Source organism: Crocuta crocuta, unplaced genomic scaffold (genome assembly GCF_008692635.1).
Source record: "Crocuta crocuta isolate KB4526 unplaced genomic scaffold, BGI_CrCroc_1.0 scaffold119, whole genome shotgun sequence".
NCBI lineage: Eukaryota > Metazoa > Chordata > Mammalia > Carnivora > Hyaenidae > Crocuta > Crocuta crocuta.
In genome coordinates this window covers 8,245,593-8,263,712 of record NW_027551562.1, presented here as the reverse complement: position 1 = coordinate 8,263,712, position 18,120 = coordinate 8,245,593, and the positions used below count along the sequence as shown (strand labels likewise).

At 42.2% G+C, this 18,120-nt stretch overlaps 1 protein-coding gene across 2 annotated transcripts in view; it reads left to right on the top strand.

The window, feature by feature from the left end:
- The window catches only part of TRAPPC9 (trafficking protein particle complex subunit 9), a 544,285-nt gene that overhangs the window by 323,855 nt on the left and 202,310 nt on the right, over nt 1-18,120 (top strand). For both annotated transcript variants that reach the window (XM_077749979.1, XM_077749978.1), the window contains one exon: nt 11,652-11,794. In XM_077749979.1, the coding sequence (XP_077606105.1) occupies nt 11,652-11,794 (143 nt within the window). The remainder of the gene's footprint in view (nt 1-11,651; nt 11,795-18,120) is intronic.

Here is an 18,120-nt window from a genome sequence, read left to right as displayed (position 1 = left end):
CGCCTGTCGCCTGGCTCTGAAGGTAGAACCTGGTGACGTGGATTTGACAGAGTGAGCAGATACTGGCACGTGTTGTTTCCTACCAGGACGACTTTGTGGCCCTCCCTGTCTCCTTTCTGAGTGTTTGTGTTTGACCCTGCCCAAGGCCGTTGTCATGCCGGACGCTGGGTGTTTTTGAATGAGGATGGCTGCCTCTCTTGAATCAGTTGCTGTGGGTTCTGCTTCATTCTTTGTTCTGGAAGTCTGCTCACCTAGCAGTGTGCCTGAGCCAGGGTCACGTGTCCATCCACTCGCATCCTGTGTTTGTTGATTACTCACTGGAGATGTATTCCATATGCTCTGCTATCAGCCCAGACATGAGGAAGACCTAGACAGCAGGACACATGAATTCATACCACAGTGAGAGAACCCATCTTCCAGAATAATGGTAATTGAGAAAAATTGACAACACCTAATGTTGGCAAGGATGGGAAACCACTGGATCTCTGTTGTGTTGTTAGTGGGAGTATAAAGTGGCCAACCTAATTTGGAAAACCACAGTCTTCTTAAATATACATATGCCATAATAACCCAACAAGTTCACTCCTAAGTATTTATCCATGAGAAATAAAAACATATATGCACAAAAAAACTTGGTTGAGAGTTTTTTAAATAGCAGCTTGATTTTTATTTTCTTCAAATTGGGAACACCTCCAATGCCTGTGAGTTGGTGAATGGATAAGCAGATAGTGGTAGATTTATACAATGGAATACTAGCGAGCATTGAACAAATAGCTCTGTACCTGTAGACGTCATGATCTGTGTTTATGTACACACACAGTATGGATGAGTCTTGAAAACACATCGCTTTATTAGGCTGATGGTTACATGGGGCCTACATTTATCAAAACTTGATGAATTGTATACTTGGTTGTATGCTTTTACTGTACATAAAGTTTACCTCACACCAAAAAGGAAATCCTAACAAATATCGAACTCCAGTCAGTAGATTGCTTCTTGTAATAGTATGATTAGCAACTATGACACTACTTTCTATGTGTTTTATGTGTGGGCAGTCAAGTCCGCATATTGTCGGTGACCTCATGTGTCCTGATCAGAGAAGGTTGTTACAGACATGGAAAGGGGGGATTCATGTGAATCTTATGATATAAGTTTGGAAGCTGAGTTTTCACTACAAACTCCCAGTTTGTGGTATATTTCTGTATCGTTGTCCATACATACACAAGTGTCTATATGAAAAAATAGATATAGAAATAGGTATCAGTATATATAAACACACGTATACAGGCACAGGCATAAGCACACGCCAGGTTTGTTCATGGAGAAAACCTTGCAGCAAGAGCATCTTAGTAGCAATGAGCACGTTTAGCACCTATCTCTTCTCACCGTTCCCCACAAAAAAGACCCTCCATCTCCTTCAGAGAAATGGTTGATTTCCAGGGCAGGGAAAACAGAAGATGATCTTAGAATATCCTGTTGTTCCGTGAAGTAAGGAATTGCTTAAAGATTGATGAGGGCGTGTCAAAGGACACAGCAGCCAGCCAGGACGGATGCCAAATCAGGGACCATCTGCGCATCAGCATGAGTAATGATGGTAACAGATTATAACCCATTGAATAGAACAAGAAGCCATTAATCTGTGTGGATATTAACCAAATAACCGGGGAAGAGAGAGGTCTTCTAAGTAGATTGGCATCTAATAAATGTGAAACGATGATGTTAGAAGAGCATCAGTGGATGCTACAGTAGTGGGTGAAAATTTAATGAGGGAATAAGGTATTGACCAATCCTCAAAGCATCTGCACACAAATTGCTTATTGATTCCTGGGGGAAAACTAGGAACTAAACACAGAAGAAACCTTGCAGACATTATCCGTGGCATATTTATCTGTATATATGTATGAAAGACAGACTGACAGAAATATAAAACAATGGGATAAAATGCGAACAATTTTTGAATTGGGTAATGGGGAGGTTTTTTTGTACTTTGAACTTACCTGTCAGTTTGAGGTAATATTGAAGTTGGAAAAAGATAAACTTTAAAGGAGTAGGAAAAAAACAAGTAAATTTTATGACTTGGGAGCGTGGAGGGTGTTTCCAACCATGATTCAGGAACCATTAAAAGGGTGCAAGGGACATAAAAGATTGATGATGGATTAACTAGAAGAATAGTAACCATTTCTGCAGGGCAAATAAACGGCGCCAAAGACAATGTCCAGCTGTGAAAAATGTTTGCAATTTCTATCACAGGCCAGGAGTAATTTCCTTAATTGATAAAACCTTTAAATCTGGAAGAAAAAAGACTGATAGGTCATTTTAAAAAAATATTTAATTTAAAAAGATCAGGGGCACCTGGGTGGCTCAGTCGGTTAAGCGTTAGACTTTGTCTCAGGTCATGATCTCATGGTTCATGGGTTTGAGCCCCGCATCGGGCTCTGTGCTGACAGCTCTGAGCCTAGAGCCTGCTTCGGATTCTGTGTCTCCCTCTCTTTCTCTCTACCTCTCCACCTCTCCCACATTCACACTCTGTCTCTCTCAAAAATAAATAAATGTTAAGAAATTTTTTAAAGATCAAGTGATAACATAAACTCAAAGATGTGAAAATGGCTCTTTTCTTGGTACCCAAAATCCGATTATTGACTCGGTCTTTTAACAGTCCCAGGCACACCTGCCTCCGTGTGACCCTAGTGTCCCAATCCTCAGCCACCGCAGGACTGTTGTGCCTCTTGAGTAGAAGCCATTTGGATGGCTGGTATTGCACAAACCCATTCCTACATTATTGTGGATGCGCCATTTCATTTGTAGTCACTCGGCATCTTTAAGGCATAATTAACACTGAAGAAAGGCTGGCTGAAAGCGCTAATTAACTGGAAAGTAATGGTATGGCTTTCATTTGTACGTCTCTCTGACCTTAAGTAAACCGTAGGGCTGGTCTGTTGAGAATGAACCCCAGCCAGGACCTTTGGTCCTGAATGTTTGACTTATTAAGTGGATCATATCACAGCTATTAATCTTATGTTCTAGCACAGAAATAGAGCAGAAGGAAATCTGTGGTGACAGGTCCAATTAGGGTCTTTAAAAATTAGAGATCTATATCTTATGCATAGAAATTAGTTAGGATACTGTATAAAGGTGAGGATTTCTCTCTGGCAAGAGCCTGAGTTAGATTAGAATCATGAGACACGAGATTAGTAATACAGAATGAATAATAATGGTTCACTTAGGAACACCATGGTAAGAACCGTGGGTGATGTCTGGCAGGACTCTGATTTTACAGATGAGGATTTGGGGACCTGGAGAAAGGACCTGACTTCACCAAGATTATGTGAAGTTTTTATTGTAGTGAATCATTACTTCACTTTACAGCAAAAATCATTGCTGTAGAACCTGGGAATCCTGAAGCAGCACCTTTGTCCTCAGACATGAACAGCCCCACGTCCGTGTGGCCCACAATGTTGCTTGGGGTCTTTTGTTACAATGTTCGCAAGTGATTGTGTGCCTATTAATGGTCAGGATCAATTTCTGAAATCAACGTTGAGTGTGAATTGCTTTCTATAAAATTCAGCCACATTAACTGTACAGCTTGATGAGTTTTGACAAAAGTAAATCTCTTGTCACTGCCACCACCACCGCCCCCCCACCACTACTGCCGTGATGTAAAATACTCTCNTCTTTTGTTACAATGTTCGCAAGTGATTGTGTGCCTATTAATGGTCAGGATCAATTTCTGAAATCAACGTTGAGTGTGAATTGCTTTCTATAAAATTCAGCCACATTAACTGTACAGCTTGATGAGTTTTGACAAAAGTAAATCCCTTGTCACTGCCACCACCACCGCCCCCGCACCACTACCGCCGTGATGTAAAATACTCTTGTTACCCCCCAAAGTTTCCCTGATCCCATTATAATCAATCCTCTCTTGCTCGCAGACCCAGGCAGCTACTGATCTGCTTTGTGTCACTAAAGACTCACTTTATCCAGCATCTCAAATACAGGCAAGCATAGAGTGTAGCCTACTGCCCTTTTCACTCAGAATAGTGTTTTTGAGATTCTTCCATTTGTGTGTATCAGTAGTTTGTTCCATTCAGATGCTGAGTAGTGGTCCATTTTATGGACAGACTATGATTAGTCTAGTCTAGATTAGTACTAGATAATACGATGAATAGTCTAGTCTAGTTAATCTGTACTGTGATTAACCTCTTCCTGGACATTGAGGTTATTTCCAGTTTGGGATTATTATGATTAAAACTTCCATACGTATTTACATATATGTCTTTGTGTGGATATGTGTTTTTATTTTCTTGGTAGAAGGTTTATTGTTGGACAATATGCTAATTCTTCATGTTTGGAAGGAATTCTGACTAGTTGTTTTCTAAAGTGATTGTGCTATTTTATATTATTACCAGCAATTCTGAGAGTTCTGGTAGATTTCTTAGGATTTGGTTTTATATGATTGTGTTGTCTGTGAGCAGACAGTTTTACTTTGTCCTTTCCAACATGTATGTCTTTAATTTTTCTCTTACCTTACTGGACTTACTGGGGTCTCAATAACAATGTTGATAGGAGTAATGACAGCTATGTCCTTGCCTTAATCCACGTTAAAATTTGTGATAGCATTTAGTTTACCATGAGGTGTGGTTTTAAAACTGTAAAAATTTTTTCATGGGTGCGCTTTATAGATAGAAGATATTCCTTTCTATGCCTAGTTTGTGGAGATTTTTAAAACAAAACCATAAATGGGGTTGAATTTTGTCTGCTGCGTTTTCTGATGTTACTGAAATGATCATGTGGCATTTTTCTTTTTTGTCTGGTAATAGTCTCTTAATATGGTGGTGACATTAACTGATTTTCTGATGTTACTACCAACCTTGCATTGTTGAGATAAACTTGGTCATGTATTTTCCATCTTACCTATTACTGAATTTGGGATTTGCACATCCTTTTTAAAAATCTAAATCCAAGGTAGTTAATATAGAGTATAATCATGATTTCAGGAATAGAATTTAATGATTCATCACTTATATATAACTCCCAGTGCTCATCCCAACAAGCACCCTCCTTAATGCCCATTACTCATTTAGCCCACCCTCTGACTCAACACCCTGCCTGCAACCCTCATTTTGTTCTCTGTATTTAAGAGTCTCTTATGGTTTGTCTTCCCCTGTTTTTATCTTCATTTTGCTTCCCTTACCCCTATGTTCATCTGTTTTGTTTTGTAAATTCCACATGAGTGCAATCCTATGGTATTTGTCTTTCTCTGACTTATTTTGCTTAGCATAATTCACTCTGGTTCCTTCCACATTGTTGCCAATGGCAGGATTTCATTCTTTTTGATGGCCAAGTAGTATTCCATCACACACACACACACACACACACACACACACACACACACACACGCCCAACATCCTCTTTATCCATTTGTCAGTCAGTGGACATTTGGACTATTGTCAATAGTCCTGCTATAAACACTGGGATGCGTGTACCCCTTCAAATCAGCATTTTTGTATCCTTTGGATGAATTTTTAGTAGTGCAATTTCTGGGTTATAGGGTGGTTCTGTTTTATTTTTTGAGGAACCTCCATGCTGTTTTCCAGAGTGGCTGTACCAGTTTGCATTCCCACCAGCCGTGCAAAGAGATCCTCTTTCTCCACATCCTCCCTAACATTGTTTCCTGAGTGGTTGCTGTTAGCCATTCTGACAGATGTGAGGTGGTATCTCATTGTGGTTTTGATTTGTATTTTCCTGATGATGAGTGATGTTGAGCATCTTTTCATGTATCTGTTGGCCATCTGGATGTCTTCTTTGGAGAAGTGTCCATTCGTGTCTTTTGTCCATTTTTTCACTGGATTGTTTGTTTTTGGAATGTTGAGTTTGACAAGTTCTTAATAGATTTTGGATACTAACCCTTTATCTGCTATGTCATTTGCAAATATCTTCTCCCATTCTGTCAGTTGCCTTTTAGTTTTGCTGATAGTTTCCTTTGCTGTGCAGAAGATTTTTATCTTGATGAGGTCCCAGTAGTTCATTTTTGCTTTTGTTTCCTTGCCTCTGGGAACATGTCAGGTAAGAAGTTGCTGCAGCCGAGGTCAAAGAGATTGTTGCCTGTTTTCTCCTTTAGGATTTTGATGGCTTCTGTCTTATGTTTAGGTCTTTTTTGAGTTTATTTTTGTATATGGTGTAACAAAGTGGTCCAGGTTCATTCTTCTGCATGTCACTGTCCAGTTTTCCCAGCACGATTTGCTGAAGAGACTGTCTTTTTTTCCATTGGATTTTCTCTCCTGCTTTGTCCAAGATTAGTTGGCCATGTGTTTGTGGGTCCATTTCTGAGTTCTTTATTCTGTTCCATTGATCTGTGTCTATTTTTGTGCCAGTACCATACCATCTTGATGATTACAGCTTTGTAATTCAGCTTGAAGTCCGGAATTATGAGGCTTCCAGGTAACATGAAGCTCTTAGGTTTTCTAGTTTTTCTTGGTTGTGTTTGATAATGTGTTTATTTTATTTAAGTTGAATCTATTGACACTAAGTTGTTTGCACTATTTTATTATTCTTTTAATATGTGTAGGGTCTATGCTCACATTCATTTTCATTTTTGATATTGGGGAGTACTTTCTTCTGTGTTTTGAGAAGCTTGACTTAGGGGAATATCACATTTAGTGATATTTTCAAGAACTAGATTTTAGTTTAATTTATTTTTCTCTATTTGTCCATTTCAATTTAATAATTGGCTAATTATGCCCCTCTTGCTGTGATGTTTTTCCTTCCTATCCAACTCCTGGCCTTCCAGGTCGAATAGTATTCTGTGTCTCCATATATCCTGGGATACTTGTCTAGAACATACCACAGTTTATCTTGAGATGTCTCTGGGCTTGTGTCTTTAACTATACTTGAGTCCCTGTAGGTGGCCTCGTGGTGTTCTCCTGTTGTGCCTTATACATGGTAGGCATGTGTTCACGGCCAGTGAGTGAGTGCGTGGAGGGATGAGTGCCCTTCTGAACAGTTTGCAAGAATGGCAAGAGAGAGGACTGTGCGACCAAGTAGCTCTGCATTTAGATCCTGGATGTGCTGTCCCCTGAGTGTGTGTCTTGGGCCAGTCATCTGACTGCTGTGAGCCTTATGAGTTTTTGAGAAAACTCAAAACTCATAAGAATGTTAGGGTCAATGTATATAGATCACTTATCGTAGTATTTGGTGCCTAGCAGGTGCTCCATTAAAGGTAGCCTTTGGAAGACCTTTTATTTTTAGGTCAGATAATAAGCTGTATGCCCAGAAGATCCTATCCTTTAGTTCCCTGTCCATTACTGATTTCCGTAATAGCCTTTTTTCCAAGTAAGGACTGCACCATGTTCTGAGAAGGGGACATCTCATGACAGAGTAGCACATTTCTTCTTATTATGTTTCAGGTGAAAAAGAAAATTTGAGCGTCTTGTGTCTTTTACCTTACCAACCCGCCTTCTCTTGTTATTAAAATGTTCTAATTTTATAGGGCCGAAGAGGGTTTTTTTTAATGAAGGAAGAAAGACAGTAACAGTAATTTCACAGAATATTTAATTTGCTTGATTTTTACAAATTATTTTCCCTGTAATTACATCTTTTTCTTGGTTCTTAACAGAGCGAAGACTCGGTCAGTACCAGGAAGACAGAACCACAGACTCTCTTCTTTCTTCTATAGTACTTGACTGTTATCTGTCCTGTGTATTTTTTGCTCCATTTCTGCGTGATTTCTACTACATCACCTTCTGAAGGTGACTTTTAAGTTTGCCTTAAAAAAACGAAGTCCATGTGACATTTTTGTTACTTCACAGGTTTGGGTATTTCAAGGGTGTTTTTCAGAATATTTTTCCCTGACCACCATGCCTGCGATGTGAGAAAACTGCCATGTAGATGTTGGTTGATGGCTTGGCTTCGTTTATGAGTTATTTATTGAGATACTCATTTACTCACCCTGTACTGCCCTTTCTGAGATCAGGGGCCACCCCTTATTCATCTTGCTGGGAGCATAGAGCCTGGCACTCAGAAAGTACCCAGTAGGGAGAAAAGATGAATGAAAGAATAGACTGAGCAGCTGGAATCTGTTGTATNGGTCTCTTTTCTTGCTGCTGCTGAGGGGTCTTTCAAACGTTGTGAGAAACCTTCACAAGAAACCAGCAGTCCTATTGGGGTGATAGAGCAGTGCTCTATACTGTGCGGAAAGGATTTGCGATTTAGGTGAATCCAAAATGGAATCTTTGAGTATTAAAACAGATTCTATATTTTGTTGAGCCTTTTTAAAGTGAGGAAGTGTGGAAGTCATCTTGGATGGTGACTTTATCTGGACTTTATCATGGCTTTATCTGGACCATGAAGGACGAGGAACATTTACGAGTAGGTGGAGAACATTAGTGAAAGTATTCCTGATAGTGCAAAAGTTGAAGGGAACCTATATGTGTGAAGGACACCTTGAAGAGGGGAAGGAAGTGAGTTTTTAAAATGGCGCTGACAGACTTGAACAGACCTATCTCTAAAGATACTCATGAATGGCCTGTAACCACATGCAAAGGTTCTCAGTATCACTACTCATTAGGAAAATACAAATCAAAACCAAAAAGAGATACCACTTCACACCTGTTAGAAAGGCTATTATAAAACAAACAAACCTACTAAACAGAAAATAGCAGATGTTGACAAGGATATGGAGAGCTTAGAACCCATGTGCACGGTTTGTGGCAACCTTAGAAATTGGTATGTTGAGTCCTAAAACAATTCAATATATAGAAATAAATGTATACCTCCAAAAAGTTGAAAGCTCTGCCTCAGAATAGGTGTTTGTACGCCCGTGTTCACAGCAGCGTTACTCACAATAACTGAAAGGTGAAGAAACCCAAGTGTCTATCAAGAGACAAATGGATAAAAAAAAATGTGGTCTGTACATACAATGGAATATTATCCAGCTTTCAAAAGAAAGTTCTGGGGAGTCTGTGTGGCTCAGTCAGTTGAATGTCCTACTCTGGATTTCATCTCAGGTCACGATCCCAGGGTCATGGGATCGAGTCCCATGTTGGGCTCCACTCTGAGAGTGGAACCTGCTTCTCTCTGTCTCTCACTGTCTCTGTCTCTCTTCTCTCTTCTCTCTTCTCTCTCTCTCTCTCCCTGCCCCGAATCCTTTTCTCCTTCCCCCATCTGCTCACATGTATTTTCTCTCTAAAAGAAAAACAGGCTACGACATGGATGATCCTTGAAGACATTCAGCTGAGCAAAATAAACCAGTCACAAAAGGACAGAAACTGATTCTTTTTATGTGAGGCTCCAAGAGCCATCAAATTCATAGCGGCAGAAAGAGAATGGCAGCTGTCATTCAGGGCGGGGGAGGGGAGCAGGGACTTGGCGTGTCACGACGGGGTTTCAGTTTGGGAAAATGAAGAAGTTCTGGATATGGGTGGATCATGGTGATGGTTGTAAAGCCGTGTGAATGTCCTTAATGCCACACATCTGTACATTTGAAAGTGGTTAAAATGGTATATTTTACTACATATATCTTACCATGATACAAAATGGGGGGAAAACAAGAAAAAGAAATAGTGCTGAAATCCATTTCCCATTTCTTCCCATTTTAAGCCGTGTTGCCGCAGGGTGCCAAACGGTGGGGTTGCGGAGGGAGAAGGGAACTTGTTTAATGAGCGTCCGTTTCTTCTGCTACCACATTTTCTCCCCGAATCTTCGCTGGAGTCTGAGATGGGCATTCAGTGTTGTCCCCGCGTCGCCGTGGAGAAGCGGGCTGGGAATGGTGGGTGGCACCCAAGACCTGATGGACCCAGTGCGGCCGCCTCCAGGCTGGCGCCCCTCCTCATACCGTGCTGCTCACCCACTTCTGGAGTTTCATTCAGCTGCCCTTCTCACGGCCACGTCCTTCTCCCCCTCCGGATGCCCTTTCGATGACAACATGTACATGCAGGTTGTTTATTTTCAAAGTCTGTCTCTGGGGTTGCCTCTCCGTTGGAGATAAGAAACAGGTCAAGGAAAGCAGTCACTAACAGCTAAACACGGTGTCTGGCCAGGAAGCTTGGTGGAAGCCGGACTCCCAAACAGAGAGGACAGCAGGCCCCTCCTTCATCCTTTGGGGGGCGTGGCTTTGCGGTGCTCTCACCAGGTGAGAAGACACTCCTGTCCCCATTGGGCACATGGCGCCGGCGCCACTCCGGTTTCTGTGCCCTGGTGCTGTGCTCGGGCTTGCACGTGCGTCCTCACCGATTAGCCGAGGGCCAGCTGTGCGTACTTTCTCCGACCCCTTTTCACATGGCTTGGCGGCAGCGGTGGGCATTCCGGCCTTTCTTCCTGCAGGTCTGCCTCCCTGGGATTCCCATGACACCCGCCTTCTGTTCCTCGTTGCTTGTGCTTTTGGGGTCCTACCTGCGACACCACAGCATCATCCAAGGTCATGGAGATCTACTTCTGTTTCCTTCTGAGGGCTTGATCAGCAAGCTTTTCATGTCAAGAACCATACAGTAAATACCTCACTTCTGCCTGCCACAAATGGATACCTTCATATGTTCTTTGTTTTTCTTTGTTGTTGTTTTAGAACCTTCTGACTCTGTAAAAACTGCCCTCGGGGCGTACAGAACCAGGCTGCGGGTCATAGTTTGCTGGGGCCCGTGCTGGGACTTTACTGTGGAAGTTTGAGTCATTGGAGTGAGGAGTGGAGCTGGGTTTGAGATTTCTTGTTGCTATAGTTACTTGGGTACGCCATAGACTCCAAAATTCCTCTGCCATTGTCATATGCGGGGAGGCAGGGCAGAGGGAGGGGGCTGGGGGCGCGCCAGGAGGTTTTCCCAGAGTGGGCTTCCTCCATCCCATCCCTTCCTGCACCACCAGGGNCATGGGGATGGGGGGTGGGGTGTGGGGTTGGGGCTGGGGTTTTTGTTTCTTACCTTTTCTTTGGTGGCTGCTGACTCCCATCCTCCATGTCTGTGCTCCAGAGGGAGGCTACCTCTGCTCCTTCCACTGCGCCCCACCCCCAGTCCTCTGTGTGTATCGAGAGGGTCCATGGTGTAGAGCCTAGAGTGGGTGGGAACTACCTTTTAGTCTGGGTTCCCCAGGGGTCTCTGCTATTATTAGAGCCCCTACTCAGCCTTTAGCAATTCATTAACCTTTGGGCTAATTCCTTCCTGCTGGCGTGTGTGGTGGCTGGCTCTGTACTCGTTGAGAAGGTGTCCCTACCCTTTACCTTCCCGAAGGGCCTTGTACCTCCTTGGCCTCCTGGCTCCATGGTTGCCCTGTGGCCTCATCTCTTGATGGATTCAAGGAAGTGTCAGGAGTTTGTAGCTGGTCAGCCTTCCTGACTGTTGGGCCGGGAGCCATGCTCTACCTCCCGGATGGAAGTGCCGCCTCCCCCCAACCCCTCGTCCGTATGTTGAAGTGATGCCGACTGAAATGTGCTTCTCTCGCAGAAATGCTCTAGGAGCCACAGAATAATTTGGGGGCCTTTTTCCATTTGCATATCTGGGCTGGGAGTTGTTGGTGCAGGCACAGGGCATCACAGAAGAGATGGTGCAGGGGCCAGGTTTCCGAGTCGCCCGGTAGGGATTATCGTCACTCTTACCTAAGTGAAGCCTGCCTTCTGGAAGGAAGCTCGTCAACTTAGCGATTATTGACATACCACGTTTACCTCATTTTAGACCCTGGAAGCCATCCTGAATTTCAAATACTCTGGAGGCCCGGGCCACGTTGAAGGATATTACAGGAACCTCTCCCTGGGGCTGCACGTGGAAGCCGAGCCGTCCGTGTTCTTCACCCGAGTCACTACTCTGCCGGCGACCAGGTAAGAGGCTCTCTGCTCTGTGATTGCCCTGTTCTGGAGTCTGGCAGCACTGCATCTGGAATTCTGACCTCGGGATTCATCTTGGTCCCCCCTCTCATCAGATCCACACCATTGTGCCAAGTTACATAGCCTCCCTGGGACTTAGGTTTCTGCAGCGGAAAAACAGACATTATACAGAAGTGCCTTTTCCTTTAGTTGTGGTGGACGGGCTTGACGCCTTGTAACGTAGTACAGTGATAACTTTAATGTTGCAACACGCTCGCTTGTGGTCGTCATTGTACAGGACACGTTTCCCACTCATTGCCCTGAGGCTGGTCCTGGCTTCAGTCTGATTCACTCTCCTGCTAGTAGGGGGTCAGCAGATAGCCACATGTCCTGGGCACTACCAGAGGAGTCCACCTCTCTTCCTGTGTCACGTCTGGCACCCCTCACAACTGTGTGTGCAGACCCAGGCTGTCCAGCATCTAGCCACCTCCCTGTTCATGAAGCTCCCAGCCATCTGGAGCGCTGGGCTGTTTCTGCTCAGGGCACCCTCTTTGCACAGAAAGTTTTCCTCCACTTCTCCAGGCCTAGCCTTCCGTCAGAGGGGAAGAAATCAGACAGTGTGTCTATGTCAAACTCAGAAGTAGCCAGAGGTCCTAGAGATATTTTTCTCTGAGGTGGGAGAATGATAACATCCCATCTAAAACTTTGAGGGTGGGCCAGGAGTGGTGGGTTTTGAAAGTGGTGGGGGGTATTCTGACCAGCTGGAGATGCTCTTCTCAGATTCTCACTCCAGGGGCCGGCGGCCTGTGGGGAGCAGGTGCACTCACCACTGAGTACTTCATATTTTCATGTCCGGTGGTGCCTTACAAGTTGAGGTAGGATGCGGTGGGATAGTATGATTTAATCTTTTTTTTTTTTTTTTTAAGTTGATTTGTTTTGAGAGAGAATACAAGTGGGGGAGGGCAGAGAGAGAGGAAGGGAGAGAATCTCAAGCAGGCTTTGTGCTGTCAGTGTGGAGCCCGATGTGGGGCTGGAACCCACGAACTATTAGATCATGACTTGAGCTGAAGTCAAGAGTCAGACGCTTAACTGACTGAGCCACCNTTCCCATACTTGTTCCTTCCCCACTGGCTCTGGGGGCAGGAGCACATGGGGCCTCTCTGCTGTCTCTGTCCTGCGCTGAGCGTCTGGGGCTGATGAGCTGGGCTCCCTAGGCCTCCCTGCTCCCACGCAGCGGCCTTCTCTGCCCAGCACGTGGTAGGCATTGTGCATGAGTGGAGTTTCCAGCTCTGATAGCATTGGCTGGGGACCACCTCTTGCCCTTCCCCCTACTAGAATGGGTGTTTATCCCTGCCGTTGTGCCCTTGGCATTGGGTGTCCCNTGACTTGAGCTGAAGTCAAGAGTCAGACGCTTAACTGACTGAGCCACCCAGGCGCCCCTAGTATTATTTATTCCTGATGGAGTGAAGATGGCACTGATAACAGCCACCTTTGTAGCCTTGAACTGGGGAAAGAACGTTACAGGCAGCAGCCCCCTCCCCTCCACCAGTGGGTTCTGTGTTCCCCAGGGTGAAATAGAGAGATGTTGTTGCCCACGTTGATGTTGATAGAAAACTCCCTTTAAAGTGATACAGCCCCAAATAATAAGTGTAGTTTTGGTTTGTAGGAAAGATCATTTTTCTTCATAGCCATTGGAGAATGGCTCCACAAGAATTAATGGCTTAGCTTGGGCTTTTTAGCATCGCATTTTATCATCTGTCACTTTTTCAGTCCATGGAGTAATAGTCTTTCTTGCCAAGGCTTGCCTCTGTTTTGCATTTGTTGTATAAGGCATCAAAGCACTTGCCCCCGGGGAGGCTGTGGCCAGGATTGCTGCCAGAAGCTGTGAGAGTGTTTCAGACCCTTCCTGTGCATTAGGGCTGCTCTGTGATGTACCTGCTGTGTTTCTTTCTCATCCTTGAATCGCCTGCTGCCACTGCTCATATAAATAGTTCTTAGAAACAGCACAGGTTGTCACTGAGTTGGATTTTCTCCCCCCTTCTTGATACCTGGCTTCCCTGTCATGGCCCCTGCAGCTCTTAATGACAATTTAAGATGACAAAAATGCTGCCATACAGAAAGGAGCAAACACACTTGCAAAAGTCAGTGGTTAGCTCAAGTGCTCTTCGGCTCCCAATTACGCCACCTGTTGACTCTACTCTCTTTCTTGCCGGCCTACTTGGTCTTTTTTTGCTCTTGGGATTGAGACTGGATTTCTCCTAACCCTCCTTTTCCATTCCCGCTAAGTCTAATCCTCCCCAGATCCTGTGGATTGAATCTCTGAGATGTCATCTGACCCCTCTCTGCATTCCACTGCACATCTTGGTTACCTTTCCTCGAGACTCTAGGAGTAGTTGCCTGTGTGGTCCCCTACCTCCAGGTTTGCTCCTTCGTCATCCTGTAAATACAGATGTTCCCATGTCAGGTGGAAGACATTCCCAGTACTTAGGAGATCAAGTTCACAGTCCCTACTGTTATATTCAGGGCACTTAAAAATTTGACCCAGACCTTTGCCTTTAACTCCGTTTGCCCCCACTTCCTCCACACATCAAGAAGACACTTTGTGTCTCACCATTACTAGGTATATCAAGACCATTTCCTGCAACGTGCCTTTGCATACATTTCTAAAACTCTTCTTAAACTGTCATTCTTTCACTTACCATTTGGGAAATGTTTGTTGGCCATTGATGATCTACTATGTCACCATTTTTGTAAAATTTTCCTGAACGTGACTAGATAGCGTTGCTTGGTCCTTCTGTGAGCCTTTGTACTTTGAGTAAAGTACTAAGTAAAGTACTTACTTAAAAGTAAGCCTTTCAACAAGCACCTTGAATGTTTCATTTATTCTTTAAATAACCAGTGTTTCGTATTTTAGTGCAGTAAAAGATGGATACAGCCCGTCCTTGTGTTTCATCAGCCTGATAAAAGCTAATCAGGCAGAAATAATATCAAATGGAAACATGGGTCTATATTAAGGAATGTTGAATCCCAGAAATAGACATAGCAAGTGAATAAACAGAAAAGATTCTTCCCCTTGCTTCTTAATTTCTTTGAAAGATTATTGACTATTTAAAGAAAAGATAAGAGCATTTAATTTTGTAGTGCATGTCATATAGAGAAGTAAACTATGTAACAAAAAATAGCACAAAGCAATGGAAGGGAGATGTAGGAGAGGAGGATGGCAGTTTTTACGTACTACTGTTATGATATTGTTTGAAGTTAGAATGTGGTAAGTTAAAGATGCATATTGAAAACCCTTTAGCAACCACTTAAAATATGGATAGTAAGCCAGAAGAAAGAAAATGAGTTACTAGAAAATGCTAAATCTGTAAAGGGGGGAAGAGGTAGCAAGAAAGGAGAAAAGAACTAGAATCATACAGTCTAATAGCAATGTGGTAGACTTAAATCCAATGCACCAAGAGTTATATTAAATGTAAATGGACTAAAGACTCTATTTAAAAGTGCAAGTTGTCAGACTATAGTAAAAATAAAACAAAACAAAAATAAAACTAGAGACAACTACATGTTTTCTACCACAAACTCACAATTATAATGATGCACAATGTAAAAGTACAAATATGGGGAGAAGATATGCCATGCAGACACTAATCATGAGAAAGTTGGTGTGGGTATATTAATATCAAACAAGTAGACTCTGAGGAGAAAAGGGTAGGATGATCTTAATGATAGAAAGATCAAGTCATCAAGAGTACATAAAAAGCATAAATGCAAATGTACCTAAAAAATAACTTCAATATAAAACTGGCATCTTGAGGAGAAATGTAAAATGCCACAGTTACAGTTGGGTATTTCAACATTTGCATCTCTGTATTTGATAGGCAAGCAGACAGAAAATTAGTATAACTTAGGAAACATGTACAGTTGTAGTAAATAATTCCAGCTAACTGATATTTATAGGACACTAAATGTTTATATTAGAAAAGTTGAAGGGTTCAAAAAAATAATGAAGAGTACTTACCAATGAAATAGAAAATGAAAAAATAATATGTAAAGTAAATGGAACCAAATGTTGATTTTTTTTAAAAAAAATTTTAATGGTATTTTTCCCCCCTTCCCTCTGAGAGAGACAGCGTGAGAGGGACACACAGAATCTGAAACAGGCTCCAGGCTCTGAGCTAGCTGTCAGCACAGAGCCTAATGCAGGGCTTGAACCCATGAACCGTGAGATCGTGAACTGAGCCGAGTTGGACACTTAACCAACTCAGGCACCCACGTGCCCCTAAAAGTTGATTATTTGAAAGGATTGATAAAATTAATAAACTATAGCCAGAATGATCAGAATGTAAAAGAGAAAGCACAAATTACTAATACTGTGAATGATTCACTATAAATTCTGTATACTTTAAAAGAATAAAAGTATATTATGATAGATCATATTTGGATAAATTTTACAAATGAAAATTGTTTTGCAAGACAAAAATTACTGAAGTTAACACAATAAGAAATAAGTCCCTGAAATAGTCACGTTAAATTCTTAATTAAATACTCCCCTTAAAGCAGACTTTAGGCTAAGATGGCTTCATTGTGTAATACATCAAACTTTTAAGAAAAAATAATACCACTTTTACAAAAATTCTTCCAGAAGTAGATAAGGTAGGGAATACTTCCAGTCCCTATTTTATGACACTATCTTCACCCTGATACCAATCCCAGGAAGAGACATTATGAGAAAGTAAATGTTGTGATCAGTGTCCTTATATGCATAATTCTAAAAATTCAGAACCAAATACTAATAAATTCACCCCAGCAATATAAAAGAGATAACACAACATGCACAATTCAGGTTTCACCCAGCAACACAAGGTTGTTGAAAAATCAGTTTGCACATTTACTAACAAAATAAAGGAGAAAAATAAGATGTCAGTTGATGAAAAAAGTCATCTGACAGAATTCAACACATGTGATATAAACTGTCCATGAACAAGGCTTGGAAGAGAACTTCTGCAACCTGACTAGAGCATTTAAAAAACCCTAAAACGATGTAGTTAACATTATACTTAATTGGAAAAGACTGAGGTCTTTTTCTGAGATCAGGACTAGTCAGGGCAAGTATGTTTGCTCTTGCAGTGCGTTCATTACTTTTCTGCCATTTCTACCTAATCAGGGCAATGAGATGAGAAACGAATTAAAGCTATAAAAATTGGAAACAAAGTACAGTTATTAACCACATGTGTTTGCATGATACATGGGATTGTGTACGTAAATATCCTAAGAGATCTACCACCCCAAAGAAATGATCAGAACTAGTAACTTAGCAAGATTGCAGGATGATACCATATTATATTCAGAAATCAATTGTAGTTTTATACACTGGCCTATAGTAGCAATTACTTTGCAAAAGAAATTTTGAAAATATTTGTATTATAATAAAAAACAACACTTCGAGATAAATCTTTTTAAATATGATCTCTACCTTGAAAATGTCAAGAGTACAGGTAAGGGAAATTAGAGAACACTTAGATAATTGGAGAGCTATACCATGTCTATTGATTGAAAGAATCAGTTATTGCTAAGATACCAGTTTCCCCAAAATGAATTATAAACTCAGTGCAATTCCAATCAAAATCCCAGCAGGTTGGGTGCCTGGGTGGCTTGGTCGGCTAAGCGTCCACCTCTTGATAGCAGCTCAGGTCTTAGTCTTGTGGTTATGAATTTAAGCTCCAAATTGGGCTCCATGCTGGATGTGATGCCTACTTTGAGGGGGAAAAAAAAGTCCCAGCAGACCTTTTTTTTGGAGTGCAATTGACAAGTTGTTACAGAAATTATTTCACAATGGAACAGGCTATTGCCAACGGACTAGACACATGTCTAGACCAAGAAAAAAAAAGTTGGAGGGCGCAGGCAATGATTTTAAGACAATGTACAGTTAGGGTAACTAAGGAGTGCTGTTGTTCTAAAGATAGACAAAGGGATCCATGGACCATAATAGACAGTATAGAGATAGATTTTCTTATATATGATCAATTGATTTTTTTATTACTGTTTTTTTTTAAAATAGTTTATTGTCAAATTAGTTTCCACATAACACCCAGTGCTCATCCCCACAAGTGTCCTCCTCTATGCCCATCCGCCCCCACCCCCCACATCCATCAGTCCTCAGTTTTTGTCAGCAGTCAAGAGTCTCTCATGGTTTGCCTTCCTCCCTCTCCCCCACCATTTCACCCCTTCTTCTCCCCGACGGTCCTCTGTTAAGTTCCTCCTAATCCTCCTATACATGCAAACATATGACATCTGTCCTTCTCTGCCTGACTTACTTCGCTCAGCATAACACCCTCAAGGTC